At 39.4% G+C, this 26,797-nt stretch overlaps 1 protein-coding gene across 11 annotated transcripts in view; it reads left to right on the forward strand.

Annotated features, from left to right (window-relative positions):
* Positions 1 to 26,797, forward strand: part of LOC131683395 (uncharacterized protein DDB_G0290587-like) — a 147,157-nt gene that overhangs the window by 112,922 nt on the left and 7,438 nt on the right. For 10 of the 11 annotated variants that reach the window (XM_058965329.1, XM_058965332.1, XM_058965337.1 and 7 more), the window contains 2 exons: positions 8,467 to 8,778; positions 8,968 to 9,165. In XM_058965329.1, coding sequence (XP_058821312.1) covers positions 8,467 to 8,778; positions 8,968 to 9,165 — 510 coding nt within the window. The remainder of the gene's footprint in view (positions 1 to 8,466; positions 8,779 to 8,967; positions 9,166 to 26,797) is intronic. The other variant, XM_058965340.1, reaches the window with a different exon arrangement.

Raw genomic sequence — 26,797 nt, forward strand, 5'->3', positions numbered from 1 at the left:
AAATTTTGAGTCAGACTTATGATAAGTGACCCATGGGAGACCATCTCGAAAATTGTAAGACGTAGAAAGATAAATTACTGATATGACATTAACTTTCTCAATTGCTTTTTCTTGATGTAGAGCAAACTCAAATATTATTTGCACAAAAAGCTCACATTTATAGCTTAGCATATTAATTCTTAAAACTATTCCAATCGGCCTTGTAGTTCTTGAGATATCGCCATTTGAAGTTTGACGGTACGAAGATTTCTCATAAAATAAATTAAACAGTTAAAAATTAATTTTTTATCCAATTATCGTAAAATTTTGAGATATTTTTTTTCAAATTGAGGGAAAATTAAAATAAATGCAAAAGAATTACAACACATTGATTTTTGGGATTTTGTCACTGTCACACTGTGCGACAGTACCAAAAACAAATGTTTCTATAGTGTCTCCTAATTAACATCCAGCGCTACAAACAAAGCAGCAATAAAATAAAGAAGCAGTGGTTGCTCCGCACATAGGGTTAGATAATTTTTTTTTGTATAAATTATTGCATAATTTTTTCAAGACAGTTGAACAGCAGCGGGGGGGGGGGGGGTGTTGGGGACAACCCTTTCCCGCCAATCCCCGAAATATTTTGAAGAGATTTGAAAAAAAAAATGAACATGTTCAACAAAAATATGCCTAATAGGGTAGACGAGCCCTTATTCATCTCATTAGTCATGATGTCACACTAATTCGTTGATGACTCGACTTAGGGTGACTGGATTGCGCTTAAATAGGTATCAACATCGTTGCTTCGTTCATAAGAAGCAGTACAGTTAATTTTTTTGCCTGGAAAATGTAAAATGCTCGCGTTTGAGCGAAACGAAAAGTCGAGTACAGCGTACCCCTATTCATCCTATCGTTTGAGCTAATGCGTTGAATAGAGACAGCAGATACTGCTCTAACTAATGTGTTCAAATAGGTGGGATGAATAGAGGAGCTAAGATGAATTAGGGAGCAGTAACCCTATTATAAATTGAATGCTCAAAGTTTCATTTGCAAAATTTATCTTGTGAGAATATTCCCTTGCAGTGAAAATTGGCGGCAGACCTCGACACCTACCTGTGGAGGCTGGCTCAACCGCCGAGGACGAGAACAAGTAGATCGCGGCGAAGTGAGGAGCTAAATGGTTCCTGGTATCGTGACAAAACTGGGAGCTTATTGGTTCACGAATCGGATATCGGTACCGAGAGAAATTTCGCCACCTTCTGTAGTCCTTGACTGACGGCGAAAATGGACTGGAGAGTGCGAGAAGTATCCCCATAGCGACCACCAGGCGATTCGCTACAGCATCGGCCAATGGAACCCTGCTACAGCACGGAGAAGGATGACCGGCAAGCTAAAGTGGAAGACGAAAGTCATTAACAAAAACCTCTGCGTTCAGTCACTTCGGCGAACAGCGGAATCAAGTACGTTGATGCAGCTGATCTAACAAGACGAAATGTGACGTTACATTGCCATGAAAACTGGAGCCATGCAGTAGACGGCGTGCAGCTTACTGGTTAAATGAGTAGCTCAGTACGCTACACGCTGCTTGTCTAAGAGCCAGAAGGCGGGCTCAGAGCGCAAGATCGGAAAGTGAGAGAGGAGCGCAAGTGACGTTTCGAGAAGGTAGGGACTTTTTAAAACGGAAGATCAAGCTTAGCAAGCCAATTGCCATAAGTAGCTGTGCTGAGAAATAGACGCCAATCCCTGGGGGACGCGTACTGGGTCGTCATGACGAAGATGAGGGTCCGTCGAAACCAGCTGAATTATGTCCGGGTAAGCTAAAGATAATTGTTGAGGGTCTCTTCTGGAAGCACGATTCAACTGCCTGGTTACTGACACCATAGGATGAAGAAGAAGGAGGTAACACAGCTGAGTGGCAAGCAACTAACGACGAGCTCAAAGAAGCGTTGATGTGACTAAAATCAAAGGAAATCCGCGGTCCTGATGGTATACCAACCGTGGTGCTGAAAGCTGCGTTCCTGGACATGTTCAGGGTGCAACTGCTGAAGTCTTTAGATGATGGCAATTTCCCCGAAATGAGCAAGGTACAGAAGCTGATGTTGCTACCAAAGTTAGAGAAGCCACCGGGCCATCCAGCCGCGTATAGACCAATGCCGCAGCGCGACACAGAAGAATGAGCCAAATCTTGAAGAGCTACTTCCAGAGTAGAGTACTGCTGTACCAGACGAACAAAGGGCAGAAGGCAATGCGAGTCGCAGCGGGCGCTCCTCAGGGCTCCATTCTCTGTCCAACTCTTTAGAATGGGAGTTACGATGGTCTCTTAACACTGCAACTGCCCTGGAAAGTGAACATCGTGGGTTTCTTGGACGACGTGTTACTAACGGTGATGAGTAAGACACTTGAAGAAATGGAGGTGTCGGTGACGGACACAATAGATGTGCTCGAGAGCTGGATGAACGTGGTCAAGCTGCAAATAGCTCACCATAAGATGGATGTGCTGTTGGTCAGCAACTGCAAAGCGGTTCAGCGGATACAGATCACCGTCGAACGAAATGTGAATGCATCGAAGCATGCACTTAGGCAATTGGGAGTGACAATCGACGACTGTTTGAGCTTTAACAACGACGTTGATTACACCTGCGAAAAGTCGGTCTATTATCTAGTGTTTCGTCATCGATACTGCGATATGGGGGTCCTACCTGGGGTGCGGTGCTGAAAACCAACGGTCTTGGGAGAGCAATCACCGCCAGGGCACTCTCCGCAGGAATAAGCTAGATCCACCGCCGAGGACTAGTCGAGTAGACTGCAACAGAGCACCGAGTATGAGTCATCGCAACGTTAGTGAACCGCCACGCTCCATCCGGAATCACCAGACCGACCACGGCATCCACCGGTTGTACCGATAGAAATATAGCGAAAACCAAAAAAAAAATAATCGTTATTGGGAGAACTTTTTTGCCAGGGAATTCTCCGTCAGCGTAACCTAGATTCATCGCTGGGGTCTAGACTGAGTAGAGCGCGGCGAGACACCACCAGTCGCGGTTCATCGGGGCACCAGTGAACCGGACGTTCTGCTTCACTGGAATCGCCGAACTGACCTCAGCACCTAGCTGATTGGCTCGGTTTCGGGAGAAATTCTCTTGCCGGGGAACTCTTTGTCGGAGTAGGTCAGGTCCATCGTCGGGGACTAGTTCGCGAACAAATCGAGGAGCAGAATGGCTCATCAAGGAAGTAGTGCTAAATGACACAAGAGGAGAACTAAAGGGTTTAAAGGAGTTGCGGCGCTAAATGGCACCGGTCACGAAACCAAAGAAGCTCAAGAAGTTGTTGTACTGAAACCAAAGAAGAATCGGTATCGGGAGGACTTCTTTCGCCGGGGAACTCTCCGTCAGCGTACGTTCAGATTCACCGCCGGGAACTAAACTGCGTAGACCGCGACGAGACACCACCAGTCGTGCCGGGGCTCCAACAAATCGAACCGGGATGCTCTTCGTCGCAGTAGGCTAGATCCATCGTCGGGGACTAGACCAAGTAGTTCGCGAACAAGTCGGAAGCTCAACGAGGAAGTGGTACTAAATGGCACAAGGGAACTGAAGGGCTCAGTAAATGAAACAGTCTGAAGTTTGCCGCCCGGATTGTCCTCATAGGGGAAGAGCACTAATTCTAGACCCACAGTTAGCTTTGCTACTACCATACATAAATTGCCACGTCGTGTGCATGGTCGAAAACTGGTAGTGCGACGAGGATGGGTGCTGTAACTCTACTGAAAGAACTGGGGGTAGGAGTGTGTGCTGTGCACATAAAAAATCTCTTCCCGAATTAATGCCGTAAGGTAATGCCGCGGAGGAATCAGGTTCCGTGCAAGGTTAGCTCTATTAGCGGGTCGGGTGACTACCCAAACCCGTTCCCTAAGTTGTTGGTTTTTGTACATTTTTTCCTGCTCATATTCATATCCCCTTCCGAAAAATTTTCTTACTACGCCACTGCAAAGTCCCTCTAAACAAGGTCCTAGCATGCGTCAAAAATATTAGTGTTAGTGAACAGAGACAGCCTATAAACGTGGTATTTATGACGTAGACGCTACCATTTGCCTTAGAAACTGTCACATAGGCAGTTTTCGTTTTGACGCATACTAGAACCTTCCTATATAAAAACTTTGGTCTCGACTTACGAAAGTCATTGACGAAGACGATATTGATGGCGGAAGTTATTGCCCACGAATTCTCGCCGGCGCGTGCCGTTGGTTACATGATGTGGTTGGGTTGTTTTGAACCGGGAGATCGGTGCTCTGGCACATCCGCTGTTGTTGGGATGTGCTTCACTGGCGGAGGAAAATTGTATATAGGGCTGTATATTCGGAATGTAGGGACAACCTTCCCCCCGGTCGATCCCTTCATGATGAAGTGGGGAAGCTACTTTCTTCTCCTCTCTTCCCAAACCAGTAACTGATTCGATGCGTGTTGGTCACATCTGTAACGGTACACACCAAAAAAATATGAATTTTATCGTTGACGTAATTGCAAGTAAGACATAATTTAGTAAACCGTAATTCACGAAATGCGAAATATAATAGCACTCCGTTTAATTTTACATGAAACATATACTTTACATGCGCAATGACATAAAATTACACGTACTGCCATTCAGAACAATCGCCATTTGTGGCGTAAAATTACATGATTAGCGATTCAACGTCAAGTAAAATTAAAATGAAACGTAAAAGTAAGTCAATTTTGATGCTCGTATATGTCAGGGTCAGGAGACGTAAATTTACACGATTTTTTCTAGGTGTGTAGGAGTTGCAACACAATTCGCTCGGAGATAAAGTGTAATTGGGCTGGCCTGTAGGACGGCTGGCCCTACGGTGCCAACCGCTGTCGAAACATAACATACCGAAGAAAGAAAAAAAAGTTGCAAATAGTTTAATAAGAAGTATATAAATTGACCAATATTATTTTTTGTACACATGGGGAGTGGAAAAGCAAACTAATAGAAGTACAACAAAAACAGACTAATCAAGTAGAAGATAAGAATGCATGTAACATGCAATTAAACCATTTGAACTTGTCTAAATACCAGCAAATGATATTATTTTCCATTAACGCCCATTGCATTCACACTTCGAAAAACTCTTGTAATTTTACGTCATTTTGCGCCGACATATGCCAGCGAACAAAATGACCGATTATTGCGTTCATTCTTATTTTTACAGGACACCAAAGTATTAAAAAACGTAATTTTACATTATGCCAACAGTAAAATTACGTGCGATTTGTAAATTTACAAGAACGCTGTAAAATTACAGTTGTCTAGTAAAATTAAAGTAAAATTCATTTTCAATCTTAAAATAAAATTAACCTTACTGCAGTTCGTCACGCGCTTCTTACCAACAAATAATCGACCCATTATCTATTATCGTGAAAACGGAAGACACAAATAAAATTCAATGGCGCCATTAAGCATATTTTCAACAAAATTCAGAATGGATCCACCATTTACTGGGTCGAAGCTTCGTGGAATTATAAGTTAAGAATATGCTGCAAAAACGAGTTGATCGATTTAAAAATGACCCCACAGTGGTCGAAAGGGCACTCGAACTTCTTTTCTTTTTTGGGTAACCGAACATGTTTGATAAAAAACTCGATATTTTCATTGGATAATCAGCAGATCTTGCAATATAATTGTATTGTTATCTTAACTATTTTCGCACAGCCGACTGAGATAAATACGCGCTTCAGTTCGTTTGATGCGTTTTTGATTCGGGACGTGTAATTTTGTGGCATCTTACATTGAAAACTTAGTCATTGAGTTCAAATTTTATTTCCTACACTTAAAAATAGTGCGTGTGACAATTGTTTTTGTTCATAATGACGGAGTATTGAATTTATTAAAAAAATATTATGAATGCGTCGATTATGACATAAAAATAGATCACATTTAAAGTTGCGTCATATGCGATTGCGTCAGATTTCTAATTGAGTCAACATTAATATTCAGATTTTTTTAGTGGGTTCTGTTAGAATTTTATCTTGCCATGGTGACCGGGAATGGATGATTCACGTGTGTCGGTAAATAAATCGCATCTTAATTTATCCAGTTCTATCTTCGCGTATGAATAGAATCGAATGCACAAATCGAACACTGGAAGGGTTGCCCACTGTTCTATCATATACACCAGTTCTCCATGCATGCCCTAACCCAGCTGTCATAAGTAGTCAGAAGATCACATACACAGATAGACATACGACTTGCACATAACAATGGCACACTAGCACTAAAAACTACAATTATTACAACTAATAGACTTGTACTTTTACATTCCTTTAATTAGTTTGTGAATGATGACTAAGTCGACCGATAAATCGACACACAATGATTCTCACAGCGAAACGTATCCACAAACACTGCGCAAGATGAGGCCTACACTGCCCGTGATCGCATATTTGTCCCGTTTTCTATGGAATTTCCTATCTTCATGGGACAGGTTTGCGATCATGGGCAGTACATATCTTGAAACTACACTAAATTTTGAATCAGATTCATGATAAGTGTCCCTTGGGAGACCATCTCAAAAATTGTAAGACTTATAAAGATAGATTATTGATATGACTTACAATTTCTCAATTGCCTTTTCTTGATGCAGAACAAAGGTATACACACAAAAAAAAATAATGAAATTTAAACGACCTGTAAATCAATACGAATGTAAACATACTACGATTGAATCAAAATTTTGATTGAAAATTACGTTAAAATCAATTGGAGCATCAAACAGCATACAATTTTACACTTTCATTCGTGTAATATTCCATGTCATTCATTTTACAGCAGTATTCGAATATAAATACATTGTAGTAATTGGTTTTCCGTTTAATGAAACTGTAATTTTCAATCCACGTGTCAAATTATAATAAAATTTGTTGAAGAAAGCACGACAAGTCGTGTGTATTTGTGGTGGAACTTAAATTTACATTTATATTCATGCTCCAAATATGAGCATGAAAATAAACTTAAAATTACAAAACATTTTTTTCTGTGTAGGTCAGTACATTCATTTTTCTTTCCAAAGAACTCAAAACTACTCCAATCGGCCATGTACTTCTCGAGATATCGCCATTTGAATTTCGAAGGTACGAACATTTCAAATGCATTGAATTGAACAGAAATCCTCCACATCACTAGTTAAAAATTCATTTTTCATCCGATTATCGTAAAATTTAGAGATAATTTTATTCAAAGTGAGAAAAAGCCATAGTGGAATAAACATATATAAAAAGGATTGGTGTTTCAATCAATGAAACTGTAATCTTCAATGAGCTATGCTACTTTATAACCAAATTCGCTGAAGACAGCACGTCAAATCGCGTTAATTTTTGGAAAGAATAAAGAAAACTTTTACATTTATTTTCATTCTCCAAATATATACCTCAAAATATGTTAAATTTAAAAAAAAATCTGTGTACATGCCGGTACACGTAGTTATATATTTTTTTGTATCAGAACTGTAACACTAGCTCGAATTTAGATGCAATATGTCTCTCTCGCTATCGCACAGAAGCATAAATTAAATAATTTTCAGTGTTTAATTATTGATTTCACCGTAAGCGTTGGCCTGCTATGATACCAGTGCAGCTTGCGCTTCTGTTCGAGAGCTTTCGGGTAAGCTTCGTTGGCAGGTTGTGTTATTACAGTAAAAATAAATTTCATTCTGCTGCTGTTATTTAAATTTTGATTAAATTTCGCGGGGAAACATAGTCATTTCATTCAAAATTTACGGCCCCTGTCTGCGGGGATAATATATTCCGGCCACAACATTTGGGTAATGCTTCAAATCTAATTGCTGCCCAGTGCCGGTGAGCATTCTACCAACTGCTCTAAATTTCTACCATTCCACCAACTGTTTGTTCATGGCGTGCGATTCGAAAGCATGACTAATAGAGGGAGGTGTACTAATTGAACATATCGTCAGTAGTGTATTATCTTGTACCAAGCACGCTTTTATAGTGCTATCAGCAGTAAACGATGGCAAATAGAATTTAAATGTTTGGAAAAAGTAAGCACACGAACGATCGTGGTTTTCTGGTACCGCTACTCATTCTAAATTCACTGCAATAATCCAAGACTAGCCAATCAGTTCGATTTCGATTTTTGCGGCGTTTGCGCCTGTTTCAATTGAAGTGTTTTCAACTCATATCAATGCATGGGCAGTTTTGCTAAATGTGGAACGTAATGGTGAAGGTTTATTACTCATTTGGTGATAGAGTGGTGCGCGGTCCTATTTTCACAACATAAACATTGCTGGTGTTAATATTTTGTGTTTCAATTGTTAAAGTGGTATTTGGTAGATATCAATGAGGCAAAATCGCCGGTGGTTTGAAATTTTTAGTATTTTGTTTTAGCTTCTTTCCATTTGCAAAACTGCACTGATCTATCATCATTAGTAATAGCGTAGTAATCACTTCTAAACTGAACCACCTGTTCTTGTAGCTCCCATCAACGGTATTCAATCCTCAAGCACTCCAGTCGTCACAGCAACAGCAAATCGCGTCCAACATCAACACACTCACGCAAGCACTTCCAAGCCAGGCCGTTGCGGCGAGCGGTAGTCAAAATTTCCAATCTATAATCAGTTCTGATCCGAGCATGAATCAAAATTTGTTCCTTCAATCGGGCCCAACAACAACAACAGCAGCACTGGCAAGCAGGCCAGATACGCCAGCAACGACGGCCCGGACAACCACGAATCCACGACTCATCCTCAGACCGGTTGCCGCCGGTTTGAACTTCAACACCGACACGGTAGATTTGCACCTGTACATTTTCAAAATTATCTCGCACTTACCCCTCGAATAACAGTTGCTTTGAGGCTCCTGATGCTGGTCCAAATCCTCTGACATCTTTTGCTTCGATTTCTTATTCGCCTTCTTCTAGCAAATAGTCAGTGGCCATGCGAAAATAAGACTAATCCTGATTTTGCTCCCATTTTAGCTTCCGACGGCGGGAACCGTTTCCAACCGGTTTGGTGACGATGATGATAATGGCGACGGTAACAGTGTGCCGATGTCGTCGGTGAGACCCACAGCTCCAAATCCAATCACGGCGAGACCACAGCCACAATCGACTACGAAGCCAGTGGTCAGACAAACTACATCTCGGATGGTGACTCAGCGGACCACAACAAGATTTGTGAGTATTGGGTTTGGTTCCCCGGTTAGGACAATAGGTTCAATGGAACTAAAATGTGGTAGGGAAGTGTAGGATTCCTATTTCGGTTTTGTGATAAACTACTTCATTGATATCATCTCATGCATTAACCAGATGGCAGCACTGATCGGCACCCAATCGGTTCAATAGCAATGGCGTCATACCATTTAGCATAAATCAAATTTATTTGATCGATTCCGATATCTAATTACTGAACACTGAAAGTTATCCCGATTATCATGTTTTGAATATTGGCACAATCAGATCGCCGTTTTTTGTTCGTAAAATGATAAACTAAAGTATTTTATTAAATTGAATTCATAGGAGAATTCCATTCAACTACCTTGGCTCAGTGCAATACAATTTAAGTTCATTCAGGCGAATCCGAATGAACGCAGCCAATCAGTAGCTATTGCAATATTCATTTAACACTTCAGTTGCTTTCGGATTGATGATCAGTTCACGGCTCTTCATTCATCGTCGCTTTCAAAGGAGTCGTAGTTCAAATTCAATCTCCTTCCAAATGAAAAGATACGGCTTTCAATTGGGTGTAATTTCGGGGAGGTGGTCAGCAGATGACGGGAATCCATGATTGATTGTCCTTCGAAATGGCGGCTTCCAGTAACTACAGAACAGTAGAATGATGAATATGCGTATCAGTAGATGACGGAAATTCGTGATTAAAGATGGTGGTTTTCCGGTTCCACAAAACAGTAAAAACCACCATCAACACGGGTGATATTTGAAAGGGACTGATCAGCAGACTATTTGTGGTTTTTAAAACGGCGTCAATCTTTAATTTCCATCACCTACTGACTACCACCCTTTATACCATCCATATCGATGGATGTTTTTTTCACGACATGATAGATAGCATTAAAAATTACCTCTACCCACGTATTTATTGTCTTGACCGGAGCTGTTTTCATTTGAATGTGGTTCATTGGAATGGTTTACTTTCGTAAGCTGAGACAGTGCTGATGAGAGGTTGGTTTTCAATTGAAACTAAACAAGTAGAAAGTCAAATGACCAGAAGGTGTTATTCAATTGACAGTGAACTTAGAATACCTCAAATGAAGAGGGTGGCAGAAGTCAACTGGTATACAGGCGGTATGCTTGCAGTGAATGGCTCGCAGTTTCACTTTAAACATATATTTTCGTTTGAAATTGGCATTTTACCGCACTGACCTTTAGCCCTCCTATCTTTTGCTAGGTTAACTGTTAACTGTGGCTAAAAGCATCAAGTAAGAGCGGTTGTGTAAAACAATGACTGGTTTACATTTTCGTAGAAAATCAATTAAAAATCATTCTGAAGCTTTAAGTTCTCGATTGTCATCGAGAACATATCCCCATAGCGAACCGTGAGAATTGAAGCCTTCTCGAGGTTAGGATGAGTTCCGTAATAACACAAAGTTACCAATGTTCAACCAGTCCGCACGAAGTTGAATCATTGGTTGAAAGTGGAGATTTTTGAGATTTCTGAAACCGCTGGAAACTTCTTGTTTGATCTCAAATTTCTAAGGCTGGAAGCTGTTATATTTGGCGGGGCCTCGAGAAAATTTTTTGCCTTTGCAGTTATAATTTTTAGGAGCAGTAACAGTAACAGATCTTCTTAAACCAAGAGATTACAACTATTTGTTGTGGTGAATGGCATAGGTTTCTTTTGAATTTCTTCAAAAAGTGCTTAGAGCGCCTTTTTAAGGAATGCTTCAGGTTCTTCGGGTACTGTTTGTGCAGAAGGTATGATAATAGATAATGTGGAATTCCCAATATAAAAGTGATCCTAATAATTCTCTGTGCATTTGTCACACCGGGCCTTATTGCTACAATGCCCAGTTTGTCTATACTTATTTAGTCAGATGAACCATGTCGAAAAAGAAATAATTAAACAATGCAGTCCCACCAAAGGTCACCTATGATACTAATTTAGAAGAAACATATTTTTTTTCCTCGTGGACTTCGCTCACTGCAGCAAAGGGGTGCTTGAAGTAACCAACCACGTGCTGTAGTAGATCCACGCATGAAAAAGTCGAATCGGTGAGCACACCGTCGATCGCAACATTATGAGTGGGTATGTAGACGCGGTTGTCTTTGATGAAAAACTTTTCGCCCATAATGTAATTTGCTTACTTTAGACAGATTATCAAAATTCTGAGCTTATCTGGGCGTATTTTCGATATATCTGTCACGGCTGAATTTCTGTTTCCAACCAACTATTGCGGTAACTTAGTTGTGTTAAAGATGTGTGAACCGTTGGAATAAATTGAAATTAGTTAGTATAGAAACAACGATTGACACGGAAAATAAAACGAAAATAGAGAGCGTTAGAGAGATAGTGAGCGGGAGGTAGAGTTGGCTAAGAGGTTACGAGGAGTGAAGGCTATAAGATAGTTGGACTTGGACGGTAGGTAGTGCAAAAATTAAGGTTGGAGGAATCATCCATTAAGTTAAAACACATTTTAAATATTACTGTTATAATTGTAACTAAATGTAGATGGATAATTCACAATAATGAAATACCAAAAGTTCATGTATTACATGTATTTAGCTTAGAGACCTCAGCTTTAAGCAACCACTGATTGTTGCACATGGAAAATTCTCTCTCTCTCTCTCTCTCTCTCTCTCCTTCTCATATCAGATTGTTTGCGAAGTTTTTTATGGCAAAAAATAATACAATTATTAAATTGAATTATATGGGGAGAAATCATTGTAGAAGCAGCCAAAATTGGATATTCGTTAAATGAATAATAATAAAATTGATAATCTTTCATACAAGGATGCACGTAACCATTAATCAAAGTATGTGTGTATTTACTATACCTAAATACAATACTCTATGCTAAGTATTCGCTTGTTGTTTAAGCAAAAAAAAAAAATCAAGTTTATACAGTAGAATAAAATATTCTTCGGGATTGGTCAGTTAACAGCTTATTTCAACATGATCAAAATATTCATGCTCTTACCACCCGACGCCATCCCCGTCGACAAATGAGTTATTTTAGTTATACATCGATATGATAATGTATGGTCAACGTCCATTATGCCAAATCTATATTATGCCTAATGGGTACACCCCCTTCAAACACCTAGCGTCAACTGATTTCTCAAAGTCTCTCGAGAAAATACTCGGCGGTGAATTTATATATGAAACTTTACAAAACTTCTATTGTTGCTCCATATTGATGGCTCTGCCCGAGATAGGCAAAAAAAGTTTCGGATTTTTTTTATAAAAGTCCTACGTACTTCTAAATTGAATAACGATTGACTTTTTTCCGTCAGATGTGTTAATTCTACTCAATTTTCCATTCGCTTTCAGTGCGTGTGAGTAGGAACTGTGCACATTGTGTGCTTTTTAAGATTCAACTGAGAAAGTTGGTCATCTTTAAAAACAAATAAAACAAATTAGCGTTTATTTTTGCTGCTACCCTGTACCTTTAGAAAATCAGTCAATTCATTTGTCTCATTGTTAGAAAAGTTCTGATTGATTTCCAAGAAGATTTTGCTAAAGGAGTCAAAAACATTCATATGTAAGAAGTAAAAATTATTATGCGATTATCTATAGATGAGGGAGCATAGCAGCAATACCTCTACCGGTTAACACACTAAACTGTTGTTTAACAGCTGGACTGAAAAAGAAAGCCAAAGTAAATCCTCATACTGATGCTTTCTGTATAACTAATCTTTCGTTATTCAGGGATAATATGCTTTTTCAATACAAATGCTAGCTACCAGGAAAAAACTTAAATAATTTTGCAATAATTTTATATGGCCCCAGAGCTTCGGGATCTAAGTCCCTCAGTTGCTTCGATTATTCACGCGTTCGCTTAACTGGCTGTCAGTGGGTGCCAGTTACTGATGATATGAATTCGGAAATCAAATTTCGTACTGGATCAAAGTATGGTGTTGTGCCTGTAAATTTTACTTAAGTTTATAATAACTTAATGTGAGATTAGGCAGGTAGTTTTTTTCAGATTTTGAAACGGAACGTTGGTGGTAGACATTTCTTAATCACGTTCACATGTTTTTACGTAGTTTTTATGTCTGTGTATGCAATATGTTTATATCGCACGGGTGCCTTTATTTTATTTAAATTTAGATTAAAAATGGAAAGAACACTAAAATGACTAACGGTTTATCATTTCAGGTTCCACGTAAAGTCTCTCTTGGGATTTCGTTATTGCAACATACAATGTGGGAAAAAGTTGCAAAAATAATTCATGATTGTAAAATACAAATCTTGCAAGGTAACTCAATCTATGAAGTGTGGATCTTTTGGCACAAATCTTGGAAAATGAGTTACTCGAAAAATTATGGAAAATTCTTCGAAGTAACGAATTTTTAGGACATGTTTCGTGTTTTTATGTAACGCACATTACTGTAGCAAGTACGCGTGATTTAATTTGAAGGTGGAAGTTAAATAATTTTTGTTGTTTTTCTCCTGTATAAAAAGTTATTTGTTGTTTTGAGTGTTAATTAAAACAATGTGGAAGCAAGATGATTCAGACATATACAAGTTCAGGGAGCACTCATTGCTAAAGATTTTTTCAACCACTTTATGGCTTTTTAAGTTCACAAAAAGGTCATGCACATTCACGCACAAGCATTTATTTATGAAATGATTTGAACGGGTCGTTATTTTTTCATTTTACTGTGGTCCATTTAGTATGTCGTCATGTCCTTGAATAAAACCCCATCAAATTGTTAGGTTTATAGATAGATCAAATTTTAACCATGGCACATTTAATATTTTTTAGTCTTAATGATTTACACCACTAAGGTATTTTTACCAACGTTTTTATTGGTCTAAAATGTGTCTAAAATGATATGCCAAAACATGGAAGGCTATTATAATATGTAAATGCTAAAATTTCAAATTCTGTCGCAGCACCTTTTATGGATACCCCACACTGAAAACTTTAACTCCGTTCTTCTCGAAACAACTTTTTTGAGTGGCCGGAAAGGTAACTTTAACAAATCATTTTTGATCGTTCTGCAAATTTCTCGGAATATTGCAACGAACATAGGATTTTATTTTTTGATTGAATATTGCCTTTCTCCTATAGAAAGGTTATGCAATCACTCTGAACATCGTTAAATTAATCCCGGCCCGGAGGGCCGTCTGTCATATACCATTCGACTCAGTTCGCCGAATTCGGCAAATGTCTGTGCGTATGTGTGTGTGCGTGTGTATGTATGTATGTGACCAAAAATAAGCACATCGGTTACTCAGGAATGGCTGAGCCGATTTTTACAAACTCAGTCTCAAATGAAAGGTACAACGTTCCCATAGGCTGCTATTGAATTTCATTAAATTCCGGAGTTACGGGTTGAAGAGTGCGGACACACAGCAAATTCACATTTTTGCATTTCTCCTATATAAAGGTTATGCAATCACTCTGAACATCGTCAACTTAATTCCGGCTTTTTTCACTTGTATAGGTTTTCTGTATTTTAACAGGGGCGTAACTAGGGGAATACGGTGAGGGGTACCCCCTCTCCTCCACAACACTCAGCACCTTTTCCTAAACCGCCCTTCCCTCATCATGAACCTCCCTACCCGTATACAATCTTCTAGTTCCTCCAGAATAAATTACCCTAGTGGGTCTGAAAAACCAGTGAAAAAATTGGTTTGAAATGATTTTGAGTTGAGAAACTAATTTGATTTTTTTTAACAAGTTGAATATTTTTGGTGGGGTCCAAACTCCTGAACTCTCCTCCTGAATCCGCCCCTGATTTCAAGTGTTTCAGTGTCGACACATAGCAACTCAAGTTCGAAGCTCTCGATTCATTGCACGTATGTGTAAATCGCATTGAATATGTAATAGACATTTCCACCATTATATTAAACATACCCAGCCATGGAATCATAGTTTGGATAAATGAGAAAAGCACAATTGGTGGTGCAATCAGGTGGATTTAAACGGTTTTTTTTTGTTATGCAATCGGTCGAAATTCCGACTAATTAACTGAGGCTCATAGAGCCGAATCTCTTATACCATTCGACTCAGTTCGTCAAGATCGGAAAAATTCTGATTTTTCTTTTTTTTATATAGTATTGTTTAAAAAGTTTCAAAAGTCTGGCATATAGTGTATTGGCACTGTGTGGGACTCACGACTCACGTTCTTGCTAACTACTAAAACAATCCATACTTTTTACGCCCTTCTTCCCCACGGAGCTACGACAAGGTATTACTTCGTGGGGGGGAACGTTGTGTTTTCGTCGCACCACTTTCTTCTACACTATCTCGGAGCCTCACTTGGTTCATGGAGGAGATCGACCTATGAGCTTTGATTTAACTCTTAACTATTCTTTGGCTTCTTTTCTCCATCCATTACGTCGCCGTTTAACTTTCGTCCCCGTGAGCCGTTTAGGTGCTGATTCCTTGAGCCATTTAGCTCATGTTTCCGTGAGTCATTCTGCTCCCAGCCTTATCACGATCTACTTGGATTACGGTTAACTCATCCTACTCCGACTCCCTTCACGACGAAGAAATTTCCCCCGACGCCGATGCCCGCTTCCTTAAGCCATTTAGCTCCCAGCTTTATCGAGATCAACTCGGATATTATCCTACTCCGACTGAGAGTTCTCCGGCAACGGGATTTCTCTTGGTACCGGTGTTTGTTTAGTGAGCCAATTAGCTCCCCTTTTCGTCACGATTCTGTCGGGTAGTCCACGGCGGCGAATCTAACGCGTTCTACACGTCTATCGTTACCACGGCGCAGTAGCGATTACCCCTTCTCTTTTGCTTGAATGCTTTCTCCGCGTTCGCGGTGACTATGCGGATCCAGCAGGCATATAGGCCGATACGATGCTAGATCTCCTGGTGGTTTCCCTGGTTTTGACAGCAACACCAGCTTCTGGATCTTCCATCTATCCGGGAAGTAGCCATCGTCCAGGCATTTCTGTAGGACCATCCTGAACATGTCCGGAAACGCCAGGATCGCAGTCTTCAATGACACGTTGGGGATACCATCCGATCCGGGAGCTTTCTTCGCTTTCAGCCCTTTTGCCACAATAAGGAGCTCGTCGTTGGAAACTCGATTGTCACCTGCATTTCCACCATTTGTATCAACGTACGGTGTAGGCGGCCATGCGGTTGGATCGTGCTTCGGGAAAAGACCCTCCACGATAATTTTCAGTTTGTCTGCGCACATTTCGACTGGCGTCATTGGATCTTTCATCTTGGGCATAACGACACGGGAAGCATTGCCCCCGGGGCTGGCGTCTACTTCTCTGCACAGCTCCTTGTAGCAGATGGACTTGCTTAACACTATCTCACGTTTAAAAGCGGCCCTGGCCGCCCGGAATGTTACCTTATGCTCTTTTCTGACTGCCTCAGATCTTGCTCTTTGAACGCGTTTTCTGGTTTCTAGGCAACCAGCCCGAAGGATGCTGAGCCTTTCGCTCCACCAGTACGCTGGACGCCGGTAGTTTCTCGGCTCCATTTTCCTCGGCATTGTTACATCACATGCCCTCGCTACTGTTTCCAAAAGCTCATCGGCACTCGGAATGACGCTGTCAGCTCGAAGTGCTTCCACAAAGAGGTCCTTATCGAAGTCCTTTATTTTCCACTTCTGCTCTCCAGTCCTCACTCTCGGTGTTACCGTACAACTTCACCAACCAATGATGGTATAGTGGAACGCTCGGTGTTCACTATGTGTGTACTGGTCGCTAACTCGTCAATTCTTGTTATTCATCAACGAAGGACTGCAGAATGTTATGTCGATGATGGAATCTCGAAAATCTTTACAGAATGTTATAGCAGAACCTTCGTTGCACAATCTCACATCCAGCTTCGCCAAGGCTTCCAACAAGCAGTAACCTCTTGCGTTGGTCAGCCTGCTACCCCACTCCACGGCCCAAGCGTTAAAGTCTCCTACTATTACAACCGGCGTTCGTCCGACTAACGAGTCCGTTAGTGCGTGCAGCATCCTATTGTACTGCTCTGGTGTCCATCTCGGGGTAGCATAGCAGCTACAAAAAAACTACGCTGTAGATCCCAGCGATCCGGAAGCCTTCGTGTGTGTTATCAACCACCTCTTGGACAGGGAAACCGCCCATTACTTGTATTGCAGCCATCCCTACACTATCCCAGTTACCGTTATCAGGAGGAACACGATACGGCTCTGCAATAATTGCAACGTCGCACTTCGTTTCTGTTGTCGACTGCCCCAACAGTAGCTGTGCATTGTCGCAATGATTGAGATCGATCTGGTTTATCTCCATCATTATTGGCCTGCCTTCGCCTTTATGTACGCAGGGCATTTGAAGCCATCCGTCATATGGTCGTTTCTATCCTCCGGTTTGCAGATCATGCACCTTGGTTGCTTCGTGCAGTCTCTAGCAACGTGCCTCTTTTCTCCGCCTTTTCTACACAGTGCATACCTGTCTGGGACCTTGCAGTTTCTCGCCAGGTGTCCAAGGTGAAAGCATCTGAAGCATCGCTCCAGACGGTTTGGAAACTCGCCGAGTGACTCTCATCGAGCACACCGACCATCCGACTTTTATCTTTCCGGTCTCCGCCAGCTTCTTGGCAGCGGCCACCGGTAGTCGAATCGTCGCCGTTTGAGTTCCTCCATAAGATTTCCAAATCCGGATAGCAACCGGTACATCCAGTTAGGGACCGTACACTAATTACGTAAGGCATTTTTAGAATATTCCAACCTCCCCCTCCCCCAGATAAGAATTCGTAAGATTTTGACGAACTCCCCCTCCCCCCAACATAAGATCTTATCATGATTTTCGTAATTAAAAAATCATATTGTTAATTCATTAAATAAAATAGCGAAAACGATACTTATAGAATTATTTCAAGAAAATTCATGACAAAATTTAACTGCATTCATCTGTAGTAATTTTATTTGCATCCTAGTAGAAAAACTTTAGAAAAGCCAATATGGTCCATATAATCTGCTTCGCAATATTCCACTTCCTTTGAATTCCTTTTTTTGTGATGTAGAGCTCAAAAGAATTTATAACCTGTTCTGGCATGAATTTATTCTGAGCTCCAACTGTGACGATTATCGTACGCATAGCTCCGACATCTTCGAATTTTCTTGAAGTAAAATACAGTTCACACTCTGGAAATATTCGGCCCACAAGATCTGTCACAATCGCATGACAGAACATTTTCCGAATACCTTGATTTCATTTTCATACTTTTTTATGATATTACGTAAGAAAGAACAAACCCTCCCTCCCCCTCAGATAAGAATTTGTAAGATAGTTTGAGACTCCTTCTCCCCCATATGCCCTTACGTAATTAGTGTATGGCCCCTTAGCACTGCTCGATCAGTGCACTCTTCAGTTCCTCAGCGGTCTATATCTCATCTCGACCCTTGCGCTCGACTAAGACTTCCTGCGACAGGGCTCTCATATTCGCTTTGCATCCCAACGATTTAGCAATGAGCTCGCGGTAGGTCGAGCTCTTGACGGAAGGATTCTTCTTCAGCTCGAAGATCATCTCACCCTTCTGAGTGCGCCTCGTTCTAACAACGTTCTCTCCTAACTTCTTTAGCTCTGGGTCCTCTCTCACTTTCTTGAGAAGAGCGACGAAGGACGTCGTATCGTTCGCTTCGACGATCAGTGCATCTCCTTTTGGCGCCTTCTGACGAGCCGAAGTTTTTCCTTCCTTTTTCTGCTCCTTTTGTCGCTCTTTCTTCTTTTTCTGATATTTCCCGTGTTTCTCCCTGCGACCTACAACGGTACTACAGTTTTCTCCCAGTTGGGTGTCGTACTTTTCTTCGGCATCAGACACAACATCCTCGAGCGTCTGCTTTTTGGCTCCGCCTGGTCTTCCATCTCCTGGCGAGGATCTTGTCCTCTTTGTCGTCACCGAAACTGGCGTGTTCTCCACACCAATCTGCTTCTCCTTACTCTGCTTCGGGGGGCTAGGAAGATAGTAGCCTTAGCAGACGCCAATGCCCGCTCAGCTACGTCAGACCTACGCGTTGCCGTGTCGTACTCATTCATGGCAGACAGTAGCGCCTATCGTATTCTGATGACCATTTCTTTAATGTCCTTAGGGACCATCCATAAATGACGTAGCATTATATGGGGGAAGGGGGTGTTTTGTATTTTGTGATGATGTGTGACGACAGGGGGGTAGGGGATCATGTCATGCTAAGTAGCTTTTTTAAAGGGGACCAAGGGTTGACCTGATGTGACGACAATTTTACCCGTTTCATCTAACTCATATCGTTTTTGATTTTTTTTAATTTTTTACGGGGACAAGGAGGGGGTGAGGGTTACCGTCAAGCTACGTAATTGCCAGGGGGTATATAGAAGTTTGTGACGAAATGCTACGATGGGGGAGGGGGGTGTTAAAAATCACTTAAAAAATGCTACGTCGTCCCTTATGGACATCCACAAACTTGTGGATCTCCTCCAGCAAGTGCTTCGATGCCACTACTTTTGACTTCTGTGGGGTGTAATTCGTCCCGCTCTGCTCTGGCTGTTGTTGCTGCTTCTCCTTCTCCTGCTCTTGCTGAATGAGTTCAGCTGCTGCTGGTGGAGGTGACCTCACCCACCCACCTCTGGATTCGCTGTGCCTGTTCCGTATATGTTAGTTACTTGTATATTCTCCATTGTATTGGATCCCAACTCCGGGCCGCTATCTCCACTCGCTGTACATAATCGCCTCTCGTGATCCCATGATTATCTATGGTACTAAAATCTTAGGAGCAGGGAGGTCATGCAAGGGTTGTCTCTATCCTTCGTGGGGAGTAGTGTTCAGACTCAGACCGGCGTAAATCGGGAATGCTCCAACCAAACCTAGTACTACCAGCTAAATGGTGACGAGTTCATCCGATAGAATAGACGGAGGTAGCCGTACTGTTAGCCCACTCGACATTTCAAGTCGGTGTCATCCTTCCTTACTCAGGCAGTAGAACAGCACATCTGTCAGCCTAAAGTCACCGTCTAATTTGTGATCCGTGTCCTGTGCGTTGTCGTTCGCCATGGCCAGTATGCCATAATCAGGATGTTACCGGCGTCGATTCTGGTGTGCCGGTTGGCACTCTGGTTGGGCTAGAGTGCTTTTATTGCTAAGATCTTAGCAGAAGCGGCACAGGCTCGCTTCGTCGGAGCTGCTTTCGGAGTTATGGCTTTTTTAGAGGTTTAGAGGAGCCCAATCCAAACCTCACCATATCCGTGAAAAACTGCTCAACTCGCAGTAGATGTGTGTGTGTGTATGTGTGTGTGCGTGTGTGTGTACGAGTGGCCGGCCGGCGGTGACGGGATCTACTGCAGGTGGGGTTTCTAGGATGGCGGTGGGGTGGGGATGATCGATTTCCACGCAATCTGTGATGGAAGGCTAGTTTCTTGGATGCTCGCCAATACTCGACAAAAGGGCGGTTTGGTTTGGGTGGCTCAACGGATTGAGTGTGTGTAGATTTGCGCTCGTTGGTGTTGGCCGTCTGGACTCTTGAAAAGGGTGACACGTGGTCAGTCTGATTTCTGGTTTCTGCTATTCCTTTGCCTTGGAACTAGTCCTTGCTAAAGTGCCGTGATTTCGCAGGGAATAGCAACTGGGTCCTGATCGGATGAAACGGCGTGGGTCAGTCAGTATAGGAGAGGTGCTACTCGGTTGAACTAGAATACTATTGGATAATTCGTCCTACCTGATTCTAGTATTCCAAAAATAATCTTCTTATCGGAACTATTCGGTAAAATGGAATTTATTACTACTTCAATTCAAACCAACTTGTATACGACGATTCTAATTCCAAATTTACAAGCTGACGAAGCGACGATTCAAGTGGAAATGAGTCTTACATTGTTCTAGTCTCAAACGCAACCTCTCCCTATCAATTTCCATTCCTTTTTCTTGTTTCTGTATCCTTCTCCCATTTTCCCATTTTTCCAGTAGGTGTTTTGTATAGTAGATATAATGTGTGTTTACAAATTGTGTTCTATAATTTTCAAATTGACCGTTAATCCTGCTTATCGTAGTGGAGTGTTTATCTAAATCGGCTATGTATTTATACATATTCTTTTAAGTCTTAACTAATTATTATATTCTTTACTTAAACATTTATTCTAATTTAGTTAAACTAGATCTTGTGCCTGCTAAGGTACATTACCACAAATAGTAACTCCGATTTTATAGCAGCGAGACGATCACACCAGGCTACAACGAACAGTAGTATGGAGTACTCTTCTCTTCTGCTCTCTTTGGGTGCGGACTGGGTTAATAGGGTAAACTACCCCAACGGTAATAACGGAAATACTCGACCTCGTTTATCCAAATGATTCAAGTCTTCTGATAATAATAATTTCAGGCTCAGTAAGGTGACAAGTCAACATAAAATTGGTATTAAATGATACGCATAATATTTACACGTGTCGTATAGAATCGTATATGCTCAAAATTCGGTGTAATCTGCACTCTCCACCATGCCCTGATATACATATCGTAAACTTATAACGACGCAACATGTTAAATGCTTTCATTAGTTTCACAAATGGTCACTTATTCTCCTTTTTCGTCACATTTTGTTCTACTAACAATTCATTTAAACGTCTAGAAGTTTGCATTTCGAAATTATATTGGATGCACCAAACTTCAATATACTAGAATACATTGCGTAAACCATCTTAGTGTAATTGCAAAATAATCCACGTCTTCAAATCATTCTGAGGTTCAGACTTCGAGGTTTTAAACGCAAAATAAATCGTGTTCGATATCCTACATAATATCATGATACTATCTCAAATAAAAGTTCCAGTAGAGCAAATAATTTATTAGTTTTACAATATTTGACGCATGCATGTGGTAGCACATATATGTAGGGATTCGTAAAGTTAGTATTAAAATTGTACAAAACATAGTTGAGCACTGATAAAGTTTCTATATATGAACTTTATGACTCGTGAGGGTTTAGTTTATAAAGAATTTTATATTTGAAGAGAGGTTAGTTGACACATGTAAATATTACACGCAGTATTGCATACTAATCATTCGATGGTATATTGCTTCACTGCGTCTGAAATTATTATTATTAGAAGGCTGGAATCATTTGGATAAACTAGGTTGTATAAGACTCCAGATAAAATTTTCTCTAATTTTTCATTTTATTTGTTCAACAAGTTCTAACAGAGAATCTCTAATATTTTATGAAATAAGCAGTAGAAAAAATAGGTTTGGCATAGTTCAATAACCTAAGCCAGAAAAACTCAAAAATATTTCCCTCTAACTCGAAAACTGTTTTACTGTAAATTTTTTGGACTTCATTTTTGGATTCAGCACACAATTTTACATCGAAAATGCAGGTCATTTGTTGAACTTCACATTTTTATTATTTATTTTGTAATCTAGTGTTATTGATAAATCGGCTTCCTTCAAAGCCGAGAGAGAAAATACGGGCCTGGGGGTCCAACGTACGGGCCCCCACCACTATGTATTGCCTGAGTATAAAAAAGTTATTGTTTGAAATCCTGACATTATGTATAGTACACTGAAGTTTTATATTTATGTACCAGTTTTTAGCTCTAGTTGTTTGTAGTGCCAATGAAGAAAGAAAAATGTAGAGTTTTTTGTACTTTGGGTGTTTTTTGATACCTCTTCGACAGTTTTGGTGACTTTGAAAAGCATTATTTTTGTCAATAGTATTTATAAAAGTAAGGAAAGGGGAAGATTAAAAATGCAGTAATTACAAAAATTAAAAACATCTAAACGGCGATCAACGGCAAAAGATAAAAAACAATAGGAAAACTAAATATTAAAAAAATGTACAAAAGAGCTAAAAACAACAAAATCAATCAAATAAACAAATTTATGTCAATTGTCAAAAACGTTAAATCGAGAAAAGTCAAAACAAAACCTATAAAAAATTGATAAAAGAAATCAGGAAAGTAGAAAATCATATTTGGAAGATTAGAGAAGTCGAACATTGTTGAACAAATGGTGAAAATAATGAAAAATCGAGTGGAAAGTAGGAAAAATTTCAAGAATCAATGAAAATGAAAAAAAACTACTAAAAAGAATACAAACATTAATATAAAAAGTACATAAAACTGAAAAACTAGATAAATCAAGAATAATAAAATTTATTTAACATTAAAAACAAGTAATGTTTAAAGCAATAGAAAAAGTAAATAAAACGCTAAGAATGCATAAAATTAGAGGAGTATATAAAAAAGAAAAGAATAAAATAACCATAGAGAAATTAAAAAAATCCGGAAAATTTTGAAAAACTGGAAAATTGGAATGATGAAAAGATGAAAAAGTAAAGAATATTGGAAGTATTGAACAAAACAGAGCAAACAGACAAAATGAAAAACAAAAAATAGTAGAAAAAAGCCACCATGTTGACTATAGAAACACAAAAATGGAGAAATTAACACGAAGAAAATGAATAAAATGGATTAAATTATTTAAAGAACAGAAAAATCACTAGAAATGCAAATTGAAATGAATTCAAACAACGAACTAAATGTAAAATGAAGAAAAAGTGCGCATAGTGTAAAAAAAAGATAAATCAAATGTTTTTTAGGAAATTAAAAATAAAATTCAATGTAAACGTATAGGAAAATGGTCAACAAAAAAAGTACTTTCAAAATAAGTGGCGGACCATAACAAACCGCCTTGTCGCATAGCTGTCAACGATGAGCAGCATAACCAGTGCACTCGTATTTTCGCAAGAGGAGAGCGGTAGCCTACCTAAGCCCTATGTTATTAATACACAAACATAAAACAAAATGTTGTACACCTATCTGTACGCACAAAACCGTTCACAAACGCGAAACTATACAAAAACTTACAAACTAAATGTGAACGATATCGAACGGCGGTGAGTATAACTTTACGTAAACAATACACTTTACGGAGTGTATACGAAAAAAGGTATATTTCCACCCAGTGCTAAATAGTTTCCCTGAGGGGTTACAAAAAATGAATAAAAAACAATAACGAAATAAATCTTGAGAAAAAGGTATAAAAAAAATAAAATTATATTAAATGAACAAAACTACGAGAAACGAAAAACTAGAAAATAAGGAAGAAAATAGGAGAACGGCAAAAAATTAAATAATAAGACAAATTGGAATTAATTTGAATAAGTGAAATTGCTTTTGGAAATGCCAAAAAAAAAAATAAAAAAAGGAAATAGAAAATGGCTTTGATAGGAATTAATGTAGTAAATAGACAAATTCTAAAAAGTAGATGGAATGGTAAAAGAAACAAATAAAAAAGCAGGGTATTAAAATATGAAACAATAAGAAAAATAAAATAAAGAAAGCAGAATTTTCTCGAAAAATTGCGAATAAAATGAAATAACAGAGAAAAAACTCTTAATTAAAGTGATAGCAATAGAAAATAAAGTAAGGATCGTAAAAAGATGGATAAATTAAAAGTATGGAAATAGATAAAAAAGCAGAATCTTAAAATTGTTGAAATACAAATACAATCCACAACTTGAAAAAATAGATCAATTAAATTTTAACAAAATAAAAAAAAATCCATGTTGGAATAAAAAATGAAAAAAATGAGAAACATGGATCAAATTGCATATAAGGGTTGTGGTTAGATTTTACGCTATGCTGGCTTCGAAAACATTCATAATCCGATAAAAACATGAATGATTCTTATATTTGTGTTGGTGTGTTAGCACACTTTAAAATATTTTACAAGAATGTTGTAACTGATTTCTAGTAAATAGTTCAAAAATAAAAATAAAATCGTTACGTCCAGGAAGCAACGTTCAACATCGAAAACAACAACGAAAAGATTTTGTATGCGGAATTAACCTGCTACATTAGTTAGCTAATCTTGCTAATTAGTTGATTTGGTTCGGTAGCAGAGTTGAATTTTCTCTTCGAAATCAATCAAACACAATTTAGTAATTTAATGAACGCATGCTTTTTAGAATCATTGGCAGCTGCAGGATTGTGAATCTTCTCTTCATGCTCCATGACATATAAAATTCAAAACAAAACTTTTACCACTATACTCGTCATGAAAGGGGCTTGTTGTGTACGCAATTTGCTGTTATAATGAAAATGTTGATAAAAGGCCGTATTTGAAAGAATTGTAAAACGTATTTATTTTTTTCTATCCCTGGTCTCTTTGCAAGGGGGAATTGGTAGTCGAAAATCGCCGAAAAAAGCTACGTCATTTGAGTACGATCACTTGACAAAAATGTTTCGGTATCATCTCGAATCTGAATATTATTTTTTGTGGATTTTGTAACAATGAACGGCAAATCAAATATATTAAATTTTAAATTTAAATTTTTGGATTAATTTCGAATTCTTTTGGTATATCAAGAGTTTTTGATGGCTCATTTGACCAATTGAGCTCTCAAATAGAGGTAGGGTTACCGCCTCTAGTGGTACTTTGACCAGCACAGTTTTACTGAGCAGGGGATAGACTTCAAAAGACACATGGTTATGCGTTGAAATATATTAGAATTTCGGATTAAAGTGATCACTCGACAGAATTTTGGAGCACTTCCATTTTTTTATTGTATATAACGCTTAAAACAAATAAATATGCACTATTTAATTCCTAAGTAACTCACAGCACTAGGAGGAAAAATATCTTTTTTTCTTCGCATTCACCGTAGAGTGTAATGTTTTGGTAAAGCACTCCACCTTTCTGTGTCGTTCACATTTAGTTGTATGTTTTTGCATTGGCTAACAGTTTTGTTGGTTTAGTTGGGTGTAGTACTTCGCTTCCTCGGATATTCATAAAGAATCGAAAAGCACCAGCCATTCTCGCTGTGAAGGATAACCCGAGCGAGCTTTGCTCTGCTCCACAGCAAACAAACACGGGGTGTGAAATCACACTTCAGTTTCTTTCGAGAATCTTTGTGAGGAACATTAATCCATTGAAGCGAAGGTTCAATGGGATAAAGTAAACCCAAATGGCACTTTTAAAATAATATTTGTCAACGCCAAGAGGGGCCCTCCTTAACAATTAGGGCCTGGAACCCGAGGATGATGAGGACTGAGTGCTGGACGATTCCTGGTAAAGAAAAGGGCAACGCAAAATTACAAAATAATATAATGAATTCTTCCGGGTGAATTCGTATTTACCTGAACGAAGACACGAAATTCGCCTCCAAAAACCGATGTGGCAACCCTAAGCAGGGTTTTTTCTTTCAATAATTCGCTTTCGAAGATTGGAAATTCAATTGATCAAAAAAATCGATTTCATATTGACAAAATTTGAAGACAACCTCATGACTTCTAATTAAACCATTTAATTGTTTAACCCTTACAAGTCTGACCATATTTTTGTTTAGATATTAGATATTTTAACCTTAAGGTCATTCGCTTCTTCATTCAGGTTAGGAATTTTTCTATAAAAAATCTATTCCTGTGTGCGGGGTTGAGATTCGAACCCAGGTGAGCTGCGTACACGACATTCAATGTACAAATTCCGCTATGCCCGCTAGAGTCTGATCTTGTTTCGATGCGAGAATTAGGTTGGTATAAACATAGTTGATACCAAATATGCAGTAGTTTAGAATTTTCGCTATTCTAGTTCCCTCATACACAAGATATTGAATTTTTAATTGCATGCTCAAATAAATTTTTGTCGAAAAAGTATTTGTCAAAATTTTAGTAAAATTCTGGTAAAAATCCGGGCCCCCTTCAGAACTCCGGGCC

Source organism: Topomyia yanbarensis, chromosome 2 (genome assembly GCF_030247195.1).
Source record: "Topomyia yanbarensis strain Yona2022 chromosome 2, ASM3024719v1, whole genome shotgun sequence".
Lineage (NCBI taxonomy): Eukaryota > Metazoa > Arthropoda > Insecta > Diptera > Culicidae > Topomyia > Topomyia yanbarensis.